The following is a 16,235-nucleotide window of genomic DNA, read 5'->3' on the forward strand; positions in this document are numbered from 1 at the left end:
CAACCTAACTTCCAATCTTCATCCTGAGTGTCATTGGCACATCTCAGTCAACCTAACTTCCAATCTTCATCCTGGGTGTCATTGACACATCTCAGTCAATCTAACTTCCAATCTTCATCCTGAGTGTCATTGGCACATCTCAGTCAACCTAACTTCCAATCTTCATCCTGAGTGTCATTGGCACATCTCAGTCAATCTAACTTCCAATCTTCATTCTGAGTGTCATTGGCATATCTCAGTCAATCTAACTTCCAATCTTCATCCTGAGTGTCATTGGCACATCTCAGTCAATCTAACTTCCAATCTTCATCCTGAGTGTCATTGGCACATCTCAGTCAACCTAACTTCCAATCTTCATCCTGGGTGTCATTGGCACATCTCAGTCAACCTAACTTCCAATCTTCATCCTGGGTGTCATTGGCACATCTCAGTCAACCTAACTTCCAATCTTCATCCTGAGTGTCATTTGCACATCTCAGTCAACCTAACTTCCAATCTTCATCCTGAGTGTCATTGGCACATCTCAGTCAACCTAACTTCCAATCTTCATCCTGAGTGTCATTGGCACATCTCAGTCAACCTAACTTCCAATCTTCATCCTGAGTGTCATTGGCACATCTCAGTCAATCTAACTTCCAATCTTCATTCTGAGTGTCATTGGCATATCTCAGTCAATCTAACTTCCAATCTTCATCCTGAGTGTCATTTGCACATCTCAGTCAACCTAACTTCCAATCTTCATCCTGAGTGTCATTGGCACATCTCAGTCAACCTAACTTCCAATCTTCATCCTGAGTGTCATTTGCACATCTCAGTCAACCTAACTTCCAATCTTCATCCTGGGTGTCATTGGCACATCTCAGTCAACCTAACTTCCAATCTTCATCCTGAGTGTCATTTGCACATCTCAGTCAACCTAACTTCCAATCTTCATCCTGAGTGTCATTGGCACATCTCAGTCAACCTAACTTCCAATCTTCATCCTGAGTGTCATTGGCACATCTCAGTCAACCTAACTTCCAATCTTCATCCTGAGTGTCATTGGCACATCTCAGTCAATCTAACTTCCAATCTTCATTCTGAGTGTCATTGGCATATCTCAGTCAATCTAACTTCCAATCTTCATCCTGAGTGTCATTGGCACATCTCAGTCAATCTAACTTCCAATCTTCATCCTGAGTGTCATTGGCACATCTCAGTCAACCTAACTTCCAATCTTCATCCTGGGTGTCATTGGCACATCTCAGTCAACCTAACTTCCAATCTTCATCCTGGGTGTCATTGGCACATCTCAGTCAACCTAACTTCCAATCTTCATCCTGAGTGTCATTGGCACATCTCAGTCAACCTAACTTCCAATCTTCATCCTGAGTGTCATTGGCACATCTCAGTCAACCTAACTTCCAATCTTCATCCTGAGTGTCATTTGCACATCTCAGTCAACCTAACTTCCAATCTTCATCCTGAGTGTCATTTGCACATCTCAGTCAACCTAACTTCCAATCTTCATCCTGAGTGTCATTGGCACATCTCAGTCAACCTAACTTCCAATCTTCATCCTGAGTGTCATTGGCACATCTCTGTCAATCTAACTTCCAATCTTCATCCTGAGTGTCATTGGCACATCTCAGTCAACCTCACTTCCAATCTTCATCCTGAGTGTCATTGGCACATCTCAGTCAACCTAACTTCCAATCTTCATCCTGAGTGTCATTGGCACATCTCAGTCAACCTAACTTCCAATCTTCATCCTGAGTGTCATTGGCACATCTCAGTCAATCTAACTTCCAATCTTCATCCTGAGTGTCATTGGCACATCTCAGTCAATCTAACGTCCAATCTTCATCCTGAGTGTCATTGGCACATCTCTGTCAATCTAACTTCCAATCTTTAGGTGTATCATATTAAACTCGGGAATCTGCATGAATTTCGAATGGAACCCTTTATTTAATCCATAGGGGTAGCATGCTTTCTGTCGAACTCAGGAATCTGCACGGAATTTTGAACTTTATTTAATCCTTGGCGATGCCATGGTCTGGTTCCGTCAGTCATGACTGAGTAAAAGTCCTAAGTAATTTGCAATTGTATTTTTCGGTCGCCCACATTGAGGATTGTAACTTTTTACAACTGAATTCTGTCAGTGCAGGCAATTCTAGGACGAATTTTAATAGCCTTAAACTTATCTTTATTTCTAAATGCAAATGTCACTATTTATTACTACATATTATTACTATATATATATATATATATATATATATATATATATATATATATAGTTACGTGTTTGAGTTTAAGGGTATTAAAGATGCAACATACATTTAAAAAATAAAACTTAAAGTTTAAAGAAAAATAAAAAGTATTTATTTTACATAAAAACAAACAAATACAAAAAATATCTACAAATGGTCAAAGGGAGATAAGCAAATTCTTAATTCAATCTAGTTTATGTTTAGAAGGAAGACCGAGTTATTGAGAAGGTCAGAAAATATTTATAATTATCAAATGTCTAGGGGTTTTTTTTTTGTTTTTTTTTTTGAGAGTGCTTGTAATTGATTCTTTTTATAAGATTTCTTTCGACTGGATTTGGATTCCAGGAAATATTGGCCAGAGTTAATCTAGTCAGCGTCTAACAACCTGGAACAGCATAATGACACAAAGTGTCTCACTAGCTAACTGAAGAGATGACGCTATCTAACAGCACAAATCCAGGTTTTATCACCCCAAAACACATTTATAAAGAATCGGAATCGGTAATTGTATGGGAATCAGGAATTTAGTATGGAATTGGTAATTGTATCAGAATTGGTAAAAATATTGGAATTGCCCTATCACTAATATATATATATATAAATTTGCAATGTCATGGTATGACTGTTGCCGTGGCCCAATGGGTTAGAGCATTTACTGAGAAATATTAGTTTTTTGCATTGGTGTTCATGTCCACATTACGGCAGACATTTTGTTTTTTGTTTTATTTTCAACATATTTTAAAAACGTTTATTTCAGTAAGCTTTTGCTTTTAAACAGGGTTGAAAGAATTTAAAAAAAAAATTTTTTTTCTGATATTTTTCTTTTTTGAAAAGTGAATTTGGGACGCTGAAACCGTACATGCTTTGTTGTTTTCCTTGCACACGTATGAACGTTGTGTGGTTTGCAAACTTTTCTTTTTTGTTATGCCATAAAACTTGATTTTAATTTAAAAATACTATTTAAAAAGTAGCAATAAGTCCATACTCAACAAAGAAATAACTGATATTAAACCTTTTTAATGGCATTTGTTGATAATTGAGTTTAAAACGAGGAAAACATACATAATTTTTTTTTCTAAATGTGTTCAAACGCAACTACTTTTCTTCACTTTGTCTTATATGACCTGGGCAATGCTGGGTACCCTTGCTAGTCTATTATATGAAGGGCAATTGTCTGTGTGCTTGTATGTTTGTATGTCCACCAAAAAGAAAAAAATACAAAACAAAAACTACATAAAATTGGCATATTCTTGATCAGTATTGCCCGGGATGAATAATATCTAAAATTCAGGAAAAATATATTCATTCTCTGAGGATCAACTGATTTGGGTTTCGTCAGGGAGGAGGGGTTTAGTGTTATTTTGTACTAATTTGGAAATAAAATGCTGACTAATCTATTCTATAAAAGTGTGTGTGTGTGTGTGTGTGTGTGTGTGTGTGTGTGTGTGTGTGTGTGTGTGCACGCACAAATAAAGAGGAATGGGCTGAGTGAAGGAGGAAAAGGCGTAAGATAGAAAGGTGGATATGGATGAATAGAAGGATACAAGTTTTAGTAGAAACATGTTACAATTTTTTACCCAGGCGACATCGGATCCCTACTAGTAATTTGTAAGACACACAATGCTTCAAGCAAACTGCAATACTCTCCTAACTCTTATATTTATTTTGGCAGCATCTTCCTCTGAGAGGGAATTCCAAGGAAAATGGGGCGGTCATCCACATTATTGGATCTTACGCTTGTCCTACTGCAAATCCTCACACCAGGTGCCCTGTTTTTCCAAAATGATCCAGTTGATTGCCTTGTTACCAATTGGAGTGAATGGAGCCAGCCCCGTGCATTTGGAATGGTTGAACGACACCGGAAAGTACTTCGTCCTACAGAAAATGGTGGTGTTCACTGTCCGAGACTGTCCGAAATTGTTCCAATCAGTAAGTATTTGGAAAATTTCAATTGCACTTATTTAGGAAAACAAAAAATCAAAATGAACTTTTATGGTGTGCCTATTTATAACGACACAAATGTCATAGAGTCATTGCTAAGATCTCATTCCAAGTTTTGCCTATAAAAGTGCCTATAAAAGCCAAATCGGTGGGCATACATAGTAAACAGTCATGAGAGTATTCGATAATCAGAAGTTGATATGTTGTATATATATATATATTTAAATTTTGTTTTTGAAATGTCGTTACTTTCAATGTATACCGTTTTCGTTTAACGGGTCTAGATTGTTATTTTAAAACCATTCACCGTTAATTTTGAGTTAAGCTCAATGTGTCTATTTAATAGGGACAGAGCATATATAGTGCAAAATTTTGTTGAAAATTCAAAGACTCACGTTTTCTGTTTTATAACCTTTGTTTATTTCCTGGATTTTTCCATTTACAGCTGTTTCGTTAATGAGTTGGCAATTTTACGATTTATATTTCCGTAAAAATATCCTGTCTCCACCAACTTCTTCAGATGTTTATCCATTAGATTTTTACAACAAATGGTATATTTTTAACATGCTGGACATCGTATTCGGGTAAAAAGATTTCCACAGCCATGATTCCTCATTTCTTCCATCTTTTGGTGTTATGTAAAGATAGTTTTCCGTTTTAACCCATACTTTTGTATTTTTATTTTTTATTTATTAATTATTTATTTTTGTTTTAATTTTCCCTGTTTTTTCTATTTGTTTTTTTTCCGATTATCATATAATTTTACATAATTTTATTCCTATATTTATGCGTGTTTATTTTAATATTGTTTTTTTGCTTAGTGTTTGAATTCATATCATATTACCCGATGCAGGGGAGGTCACTCTCATGGTATCATCTTTTTAACTAGCATTACCTCCCTTGCATTTTTTTCCTAATCTGCTCTAGTGCGTGAAATTAAATATTTGTTTCTGTGCAAACACCCGTGGATTACATCTAGTCTTTTGTTTAATAATTTTTCTTTATTTAAACAAAAATAAATAATTAATAAATAAAAAATAAAAATATATGTTTATATTTGTTTGCTTATTTTTATTTTATATTTTTTTTAATTTATTTTTTTCTTATTGCAGTTTTGATTTAAAACTCGAAACAACTTAACTCTACTTATCCTATTCTGCTAATTTTCTTGTTTTTAAATCTTTTTTGTCAAGTATGCTTGGTACTACCCAAAACCAGTACTTAAATAACATTCTCCAATCCAAAAAACATAAGCCGGCCTCACAATTCCCATTAATGGAACTTAATCATAAGGTGAAGCCGGAAGGTTCTACCTCGAGGTATCTAAAGCAAAGAAAAAAAAAACTTCCATGGATTAATATGGGAGGGGAAACTATCTTCAAGTACTACCCTAAACTGGGAATGGGACAAAGAACTTATATTAAGTAGATATTAATAAGTCCTTCTTAACTTTTATTTTTTTTTTTTAATGGAGAGTAGATAATACAGTGGATGTGTTATCGGCAGCTCCAGTAACTCTCGCTTCTTCTTTTTTGTCCCTCAGTCCTCATTTCCAATGAGTGATCTTTTTGACAAAGGCTGAAGAAAAAGCTGCTTCCCAGGTCGGTAGTACTTTGTGAACAGTAGTCTGAAATGTCGGAAATTTTCTGTCTCTATGTCTATCCTTGAGGCCATGTCACTAGTAAGGGTGCTGGAGGTAAACGTTTTCATCTAGGCTGACGTTAACGGACTGATAGTCAGGGACCCAAACCTTTGATTAACCACTAAGAAGGCTGTCCTATCAGCAGGTGCAAAGTTCTGGGGCTGCTGTATTGCCATTTGTTGAATGGATTCTGGACCATGCAGTAGTCGCTGGTGGGGCCTCTCGATGCCATACTAGTGGGTAATTATTACGGCTTTACCTTATCATGTGCTACAAAAACAAAACAAAAAAAAATCTTCCCATCTTTTCTCTCTTCCTTTCCCTCTCTGTACTGCTCTAACCAAGTATGCTGACCTGTTCCACAAATCCCAAAATCCTCAACATGAAATATCTCAAAAAAAAAAACCTCGAATAAACCTAGAACCCCTACTACCATGTCTCCTTCTCCAACGTCAGGGGTCTACGTTCCAACCTTCCAGAGTTGAAACCCAATTACAGGAGACAAAACCAGACATAGTTTTTCAAAGCGAAACTGGAATAGGGTCGACCACCTCCCTAGATGAGTTCATAATTAATGGATACTCTAACTTAACATCTAAATCTGACCCCCAAGATCGCCATGGGCATGGAATATGTGCCTACATTAAAGATGGCTTCCTGTGTGGCAGGGATATCTCCAGAGAAGACCCTAATTTACCTTATATGTGCTTCTGGGTTGCACTTGCTTACATCACTGCATTTATATTTGTCGTCTATTGCCCCCACAACAGCGGAGTTACTATCTTTAAGAGCATATCGGAGAAAATTGACCACATCCTGTCTGCTCATCCCGCGTTAATATTCACATTTGCGGTGACTTCAATGTCCATATTGTGGAATGGCTGACCCACTCAAACAAGACTGATGATGAGGGGAGGTTCTGTCATGATTTTGCCATTGCCTATGACCTCACTTAGATTGTTCGCGAGCCCACCCATGTGCCCGATACTACCGGTCAGTATGCAAGCCTTGTAGACCTTTTTCTCTCCACTTCCCCTGAGCTATGCTCATGTGCCGTTCTATCTCCTCTGGGATCCTCTGACCACTCCGTTGTATCAGTTAAGATAAAAATGAAATATAATAAGTCTACAGACGTACCTATGGTAGAGAGAGCCTACCTTTCTCACAGCAGCCACAGCAATGCCGATGTATCTGTTCAACTCATGTTCCCTATAAACGTTAAACCAAAGAGTTTGAATGAAGTACTTTCAGGTAATGTATCATAAGTCATAGCTATTAGTGGTTGAGAAGGTTTCTTGTAATTATTGAAGGAAACAAGCTTTATCTTGGCAGCATTGAATGTCTCAGATCTATCATTACTTTTATGGTAGATGCTCTTCTGAGCTCCAATCTATGGTGTTCCCCTCTCATAAAATTATCACAACAAATACTCGTCTATCTACAATAACTTCCTCTCTTTCTACCTGTGCCTAAAACTAAACGAAATGTCCACGTGCAGAGTGTCTTTCCTAGAACTGTTCGTCTGTGAAGCTGCTTCCAGCGGACTGTAGCTACATCATCTTAAATAATCAACCCTAACCCTAACATCCTCTTAAATAATCAACCCTAACCCTAACATCCTCTTAAATAATCAAGCTCTCTTCAGATTTCAACATTACTAATCATATTGTCTCATCATCTAACTAACATTGGTCTTCAGGACAAGATCAAAGTGTAGTATATGTTCTTCAGATGCTGCACTTCAATTTCTTGTTCTCTGTCAGTGGAGGAGAAATCCTTCACGACTGAGAAAATTTTTATTTTTGTTCCTTTTCTCCACGTTAAAAAACGACCCTGGTGTCTAACTCTGTCCCGTGGGGAGGCATTGTAAATAGGAACATTTATTAACTCTTATCCCCTTGAGTTACTTCCAGACCTTGATAAGCAGTGACCCCACCCCACACCAAATATATATATATATATTTTAATAGCCCCAGCACTAATATATATATTAGAGCAAATAGTTAATAAAGCATGTTAAAAAACACTTTGAAAAGGAGTTAAAAACATATTTAATCTGAAAAGGAAACACTTAATAAGTGGATAGTCCTAATTGTAATTTTTATTTTATTTTATATATATATATATATATATATATATATATATATATATATATATATATATATATATATATATATTCCTTTTCCGCTTTTCTCGCAGCCCTCCCCTGACACCATTCTTCCATAACAAATTCTTCCATAAACAAACACTTCTGTAAAGTCTGATGAGGCTACTACACCACGAAAAACGGTCGAGTAGCTGAAACAATAATGTAACTAAACAGAAAAAAACGGGAATAAAAAATAAAACATATATATATATATATATATATATATATATATATATATTATAAAGTGTAATAGACAGGGTCTAAATGAGCAAAGTTTCATTAAAATATATTTAAAGGTGCTGTGTCCTAAGTATTGCAGTTATGGTAAGCTCTATAGGTGTAATTACCTAGAGCTATAGAGCTATATATTCTATTATACATATATATATATATATATATATATATATATATATATATATATATATATATATATATATATATATATATATATATATAAATTGCCCCAACATTGATATGTATATATTTTGGGGGTATCAGAGTTGGTATCAGAATCGGAAAAAATTTGTGCCTATTTTCCGATGTCAGAAACGATTCTTTTTATTGTCATTTTTACTTTATTTTGTTTAAAACTAAATCTTCCACTGTAGAAAATAGCAATAAAATAATAAATATTTTCTAATTTGAATCTAATAGTAAATCATAAAAACTATAGATTGTCCAATGTTTACGTTTATCATTCGTTGAAAAACTATTTAGTTAGTAAGTCATTTAATCACCTGCAATCACTGCATCAACTTGCTCTCTCGAATTCACAATAGTCCCAATGTTAATTTAAGGGATCATCAGTTGTTTACCATGAAACACTGTTTTGGGGATTTAAAAACAAAACAGTATATTAAATCATGGCTCTCCAACAGTGTTGATCACTGTACACTCTTTAACCCTTATCCTTGAGTGACCTTCGGACCTGTATAAGTGGTGATTCCTTTGTATAAAAAAAATCCCCATAGATGATTTGTTTACAGTGATAAAGGCCTTGTGTAGAACCAACCACTCTTTTTGCTATTTCTACTAATCTTTGTCGGTGCAGATGACTGCCACAGGACAGAGTATACAGTATACTGTATATATATATATATATATATATATATATATATATATATATATATATATATATATATATATATATATATATATATATATACATTTTAGAGGAGAGAAAATATAAAATTAAAATGGTTTTGTACCTTTTTAATTTTTAAATTTTCTTTCCTGATGAAATCAATTATGATCGAAACGGTCTGCACATCATAACAAGAAATGACTGCATTTACATAAAAAAAAAAAAGTAAAACCCATATATTAGTAAAAACTTGCTTCTCCTTTCTTCTTTAACAATGCTTTTCTTGCCAATAATTATAGAAGACAGATTCTTGTAATTCACATGAAGGTTCACTCCTATCAAATAAGTAGGTCATGAAGGATGCGTGAGGAAAAATAAAATTAATCCTATTTGCGGCCACCGTCCTATCAGTCTGTATATTCTTTAATTAATCTCTAGGCTTATCCCTATTATTTGTGTGTACAGCACAAACGACTAACAAAGAACGCAGATTATAAACGTGTTCGGCCTTGGACTACATAAACAAAAACATCGCTTAATTCCGTAACGGTTATTTCAACGTTTTATTTGTTTACTAGCAGGGTGACCCGACGTTGCCCGGGATGGAATGATGATCACCGAATGTTTCACACTCCCATTTTTTTTTTTTTTTGCTCCGATTTACTTGCCTTCCCATGAGGGCAGAGTTAGACACAAGGTCGGTTTTTAGTGTGGGGAAAATCCAGTTCCCCAAAAAGGGGCACTTTGGATAGGAACAACAACAAAAAAAAAAAATTGTCTTAGCCATGAAAGATTCTTCCTCCACCAGCCAAAGACAGAAAAGGTGAATTACAGCATCAGAACAGATACTACACTGTGATCCTGGCCCGATTTTTTTTATTGTCGAAATCGACCATTTTTCAATCAAATCGATTGATTGCCCGCTTTATTTGGGAACCCATCACAGTGAATCGGAAAGAAACTTCACACAGTGACTTAGTCCACAACACATTGCAGTTTACATTGCACTGTAGAGAACCTGCTGTTAATTTTATAAAATTATTTTTATATATAATGGCATGCATTAAAGTTTAAAATACAAAAGTCAAGTATCATGCTTTAATTGTGCTCTAAACAGAAACATCCATTTTAAATGTGCCCCTGTCATATCAAAGAAACTACTGTTGATTTTATATGCCTGACCTTACTGCTTGTGTAGTAATAAAACTTCTCAAATGAACTTGTTATGTTAGATTGTGTAAGGTGTTAACTTTAGTCAAAATCACTTGTTCTTTTTTTCATCAGATTATTTTGAGTATCGATTATCGATACTTATCAAAGACATTCCAATACAAAACTTATCTAAGAACACTGCCAGGCACATAAAGTACATTTGTGTGAAATTTCATAAAAATCTGTTTTCGAGTCTATAAGGAACGAACTCACACACAAAGTTCCTTTTTATGTAATAGTAGAGATTTATATTTATGCTAGCAAGGCCACCCAGCATTGCCCGGTTGTAAAATACACTTAAATATGATATTTTGATTAATGCAGATTTCGTATTTATTATTACATTATATTGGACCCAATGTATAGTAATGATTTAAAAAGTTTAAAACAATGACTCGTGTGCCACCACCAAGAATTGAAACCAAAACGTTTAGCTTACAATTTACTTTTACCTTTACCGTTAATGCCTGAGCTATGATGAGATGTTTGCTGCAAGGCTAAAACTTAAAATATAAACCAATAGCTATTACGTTATGCATGGATATTCATAATGCTGTCGTTCGACCTTCATCTGGTAAATTCCATTTTTTTAAATTTTCACACTTTTGCATAGATTTTCCCCGGTTAAAACCCACACATAAAATTTTGTATGGGTACATATTAAGTTTCATGTCTGTAAACCAAAAACTGACAGAGGAGTTTATTAGGCAAATTTTTTTAAACAAATATACATACGCATACATAAATGTATATATAAAGAGCTTTCTGTTTGCTATAACCTTTTAACGCAAATATTACACAAGTATAAATCATGTAGAATATCTGCATGAATATAATTACACGTAATAGTTAACTAAAGATGATCATCCCATAAGAAAAGCAAAAAAAAAAAAATGATAATAGCGAATTAATTAAAATGAGTGTTTAAAACAATATGCAAATTAAATCTTTTGCAGATGAATGCAATTCCACGACCCATATATAACAACGTTGTATATAACAAACAATGCACCTGTCCACAACTATCCTTGTCACAGACTATTTGACCAAGATGGGCATCAAGACAGTTCCTCACCCTCCCTATAGTCCAGACCTTGCTCCCTGTGACTTTTGGTTATTCCCTAAGCTCAAGGAAAACCTTAGAAGCTGTTATCATGAGACAGTTGAGGAAATGAAAGAGGCTGTGATGAGAGTTATTAGCACGCTCACACGAGAGGACTTTCTAGGCTTTCCAGAAATTGTTGGAATGGTACAACAAGTGCATTGCAGCTGGAGGAGATTACTTCGAAGAGGAATAGAGTTTCATGCGTGTACTTTCAATAAAAGTGTCCATATGAAAAAAGTCTGGAAACTTATTGAAGGCACCTCATAACTGTAAATTAATAATTTATTTAAATAAGTGTAATTTGTAAACTAATAATTCAATCAGACTCCAGTTCTGACATGGACCGTTTGATGTTTCTTGCTTTATAAAAAATGTACGTATTTTTCATTAGTGGCGACATCTATGTATTAGGCCCAGAACTTATCGAGCTGTTTGCTATACAGCTAAAGAGTAAGAATATTCTAACCATCCAAATAAATGTTATCTTCTTTCATATAGCACATAAATAAATAAGTTCTAATCAATAAAACAACTAATATCGATTCCTTCAACATTATTGATTGACACAAGTCTCTTTCTAGCAAAATACACTTATTCCAACACTCCAACGATAATTTTATGCCTCTTCGTAGAACAATTTGTATTTGGCCTCAAAATACGCCTTAGTTTCCATTATCACTTGTTCATTGGCGCCAAATCTCTTTCCCAGGAGCATTCTTTGAAAGTGTGCAGTCAGTAGTCGCAGAGCCAAGTCCGGAGAATAGAGTGAGCACAGAGTCACTTTGAAGTGAAATTCATGTAGTTTCAAAATTGAAAAAACAAAAAATGAGAAAGAAACAGAGAGACGTCACTACCCATTTAGCCAACTACTTACAACGTACCTACAAGAGACACAGATGTTTTCTGTCAACAAGAACATTACAGACAAAAGCTTTTCCCATCTAACATTACTTATAAGTGAAGCTAAGTGGTCAACTATAGTCGAGGGCAACCTGTAGGCTCCCTTTCAATTAGCTGCCACCGAAGTGTAGGGGAGGGCGCCACTCCATTCCCAGTATTACTCCACTTGCCCTTGATTATCCCCTTACAATACTGAGTGTTTAGCAAGCAGGCATCAAGTACCATTTTAAAATTTTTGTATGACTCGACCAAGGATTGAAATCCAGTCACCCAATCCCTTAGCAAACATTCTTGCCATTATGAAAAATGGTTCGGTTATTAATGTTTATAGTACAATTTAATTGCAAAATTTTAAAATTCCTTGGATACAATTCTCATCTTGGATGTTATTTTCATCAATTTCAAAACACAAAAAAATTTGTATTAATCAGACTACTATTCTCATCCTGAGTGGTTTTTGCACAATGTTTCGGTCAATGTAACCTCCAACCTTCTCCAGGTTTGTAAGTTGCTATGTTTGGTAATGAGAAAGAGGGTAACTCTACACTTCCGAGGTTTCATATTTAGGTTTTGTTGAATATAAATTTTAAAAACTATAAAGTAGATTAAAAAATATCAAGCAAAACATTAAATTATTTACAAAAAAAAATGTAAAAAGTAGGAGAGGATCTAAAATTTAATCAGATACGAGTCAGGTCCCCGACCGAAAGACTCATGACAAAACACTGTGTGCATGAGATTTCATGTGAATGTGAAAATCATGACTTACACACCTGAAGAAGGTCGGAGGTTACATCAACTGCAAATGACACTCAAGATGAGAACATTAATCCGATTAATCCAAATATTACAAACAATAATCCCTCATCTTAAAAATATCAGAATTGCAGCAAAAAATTTTGATTTAAAAAAAAAAATTTTTTTTTTGTATTTTCAGAACATTAAACCGTAACAATTTTGATGAAATTATTTCTTGTCTTTATTTTCCAGGAGAACATCCAACTGTAAATCAAACCGCAAAACATTTTGCGCAGGCGTTTGTGTCCAATAGGCGACAAATGACCTACACAGCGAGTGGTGGACGTGCCAGCATGCGGATTCTGCCCAGAGATCTTTTAATCATTATTGACTCTTCTGGCAGTGTCTCTCCGTCTGAATATGAACAAAGCAAGCAAGCAATGGCAGAGGTACAACACAGACTTTAAAAAAAAAAAAAAAACGTCCCTAATTGTAATTTTTTTTTTACTGAATGTGTAATCACTTATCAAGGCTAAAAGCCACTTGAGGATAAGGACTAATGGGATGGAATGATTTTGAGTTGAAAGATAAAGAACATTATGAGTGGATTGAGAGTGATTGATGGAATGGACCAGGTTTGAATACTTGTTGAGATGACTATGTTGTAATATTTAGGGAAGTAGTCCTGAGATAATGTGTTCCACAAAGGTTCTGTTCATAGAAATTTCATGCATGCTAGGTACATGGAGGCAGAAAGGAGAGTTTGAAAGATGAGTTCTGGCTGTGAATGTCTTACAAAGAGGAACCAGAGAAATGATAGAGTAGAGAGAGACTAGTACTGTCTTTTCTGTGATACAGGCTTGTAGGGAACAGAAAAATCGTTTCCCACTAGATTTTGAATTCAATTTCTACTCTAATAATTTCTTTATTCAAGCTGATAGACTTTGGAATTCCCCATCCTCTCTCTCTCTCTCTCTCTTTCTCTTTCCTACTTTTCTAACTTGCAGAAATTTAAATGTAATACAAACAGACATCTCGCTGCTCAACTCCCTACTTAGAATGCTCCTATAGGTATAATCCCAAACTGAATAGAAAATTTTTTTGTTTCTGAATTTTTTAGATGAAAATTGATAATTTGTATTATTTAGATGCTTTGGACTAACGTTCTCATCTTGAATGTCGTTTTCACAACGTTTCAGCCAATGCAACCTTCGATCTTCTTCAGATGTGTCTTGTTAAACTCGGGAATCTTTTTGTCGAACTTGTGAATCTGCACAGAATTTTGAGAGTAGCAAAATTCTGTGCAGATTCCTGAGTTCAACAGAAAAATTCCTGAGTTCGACAAGATACACCTGAAGAAGTTCGAAGGTTACATCAACCGAAATGTTGTGAAAATAACACCCAAGATGAGAACAGTAGTCCGAAGAATTGAAATAATACAAAGAAAATTGTTTAATCTTAACTATTTTTCTTATTTTTCTTTACTTCAGGTCGTTAAATTGATTTGTGGCGACATCGGCCCATCTTTCCAGGATAACCGCGTTGCTGCAATACATTACTCAGATTTTGTCTACGAGGATTTCGCTTTTAACAAAAGTTTTCTGGTCGAAGAAGTGGTGAATAATATTTATAAAATTACCAAACACAGCGGTTCCACCTGTACTGGAGATGCCTTCAACTACGCCAGAGTCGTGATGTTGCAGCCTGAAAAAGGTACAGTTGCCGCTTATACGTAAGGCTGTGGAATCGGAGTTGAAGAGTTAGAGTCGGAGTCTGAACAAATTTATTGCTTTAGAAGTTAAAAAATGTTGAACTCAAATATTTTTTGCATCATTAAGTGACCTGTATTAATTGGATTGTTATCAGATTGACAAGAAAGTTCTTGCGGTTTTTAACTTTCACATTGAGATGAACGTATCTCAGCTCAAATAAAAATTTATAGATTGAAATAAGCACCATCAGAATTAACACCATTTTGTCAACACAAAACTAGTGTATTTAGGCCAGTAACGTAAAAATCTTGTGTGCGGGTGGTGATGAAGTCGCTGAAGGCGTTTTTGATATAGCGTAGGTTTTTTAAGCATTTCTCATGCAGAAAGTTGTCAAGATGCCTGAAAAAGTGGTAATCTGTAGGTGAGAGGTCTAGAGAGTATGGTGGATGAGGCAGAGTTTCGTAGCCCAATTAGTTCAACTTTTGCAAGATCGGTTTAGCAACATGCAGTCAGTTATTGTCGTGGAGGAAAATTGGGCCTTTCCTGTTGACTAATGCTGGCTGTTGTTGAAGTTTCTGATGCATTTCAATTATTTGTTGACAGTACTTCATCGCTGTAATGGTTTCGCCTGCATTCAAAATACTGTAATGGATGAGACAGTCAACATGACCTTCTTTTGGTGCAACTCTGACTTTGAGAAGTGTCATGGAACTTCATCAGCGTCTAACCTCTGAGCTGAGCATCGCCGATTGTCATAAAGAACCCACTTTTCATCGCAAGTCACAACCCAGTCGAGAAACAGATCATTCTTGTAGCATAAAAGGGAAGACGACACTTCATAACAGCATTTCTTTTGGTTGTCGTTCAATTCGTGAGGCACCCATTTGTCAAGGTTTTTTGTTTTTTCAATCTCTCTCTCAAGTGGTTGGAAATCGTTGTATACGTTACATCTAATTCATAAGCAAGTTCTCAAACAGTTATGCATAGATTAGCTTCATCTAAGGCTCTTAATTGATTGTTGTCAACATTCAGTGGCCGACGAATGCACTTATCATCTTCAAGACTCTCGTTGCTACCACGAAATTTCTTAAACCACCATTGTGCTCTGCATTCAGTAGTAGTTCCTGGGCCAAATGCTTTGTTGATATCGCAAGCTGTTTCAGAAGCTTTTTAGCCTAGCTTGAATTAAAATTTAAAAAATTGTTTGAATTTGCTTTTTTCATTCTTGTATTCAACGTTCTGAAAAGAAGACATAATTGTTTGAAAACGATTGTAATTTAAACGATTAATTAGAGCGGCAAACGTTCTTTAAAATGATGTATCAAGTAAAGGTATTATCACAAAAACTTATTTGAAAATACATTATTTTAAATCAAAATTAAAAACTCTGCAAGAACTTTCTTCTCAACCCAATAGAACTAATGTCTTCATCTTGGATTTTATTTTAACAACGTTACAGCCGATGTAACCTTCGGCCTTCTTCTTGTATCTTATCAAACTCAT

At 35.2% G+C, this 16,235-nt stretch overlaps 1 protein-coding gene across 4 annotated transcripts in view; it reads left to right on the top strand.

The window, feature by feature from the left end:
* LOC145252493 (matrilin-1-like) overlaps window positions 1–16,235 on the top strand; it is a 55,105-nt gene that overhangs the window by 25,905 nt on the left and 12,965 nt on the right. For all 4 annotated transcript variants that reach the window (XM_080111930.1, XM_080111931.1, XM_080111929.1 and 1 more), the window contains exons 2-4: window positions 3,922–4,178; window positions 13,273–13,469; window positions 14,511–14,733. In XM_080111930.1, the coding sequence (XP_079968056.1) occupies window positions 3,953–4,178; window positions 13,273–13,469; window positions 14,511–14,733 (646 nt within the window). In that variant the 5' untranslated portion in view covers window positions 3,922–3,952. The remainder of the gene's footprint in view (window positions 1–3,921; window positions 4,179–13,272; window positions 13,470–14,510; window positions 14,734–16,235) is intronic.

This window comes from Euprymna scolopes, chromosome 29 (assembly GCF_053919585.1).
Source record: "Euprymna scolopes isolate OS-2025 chromosome 29, ASM5391958v1, whole genome shotgun sequence".
Taxonomy (NCBI): Eukaryota; Metazoa; Mollusca; class Cephalopoda; order Sepiida; family Sepiolidae; genus Euprymna; species Euprymna scolopes.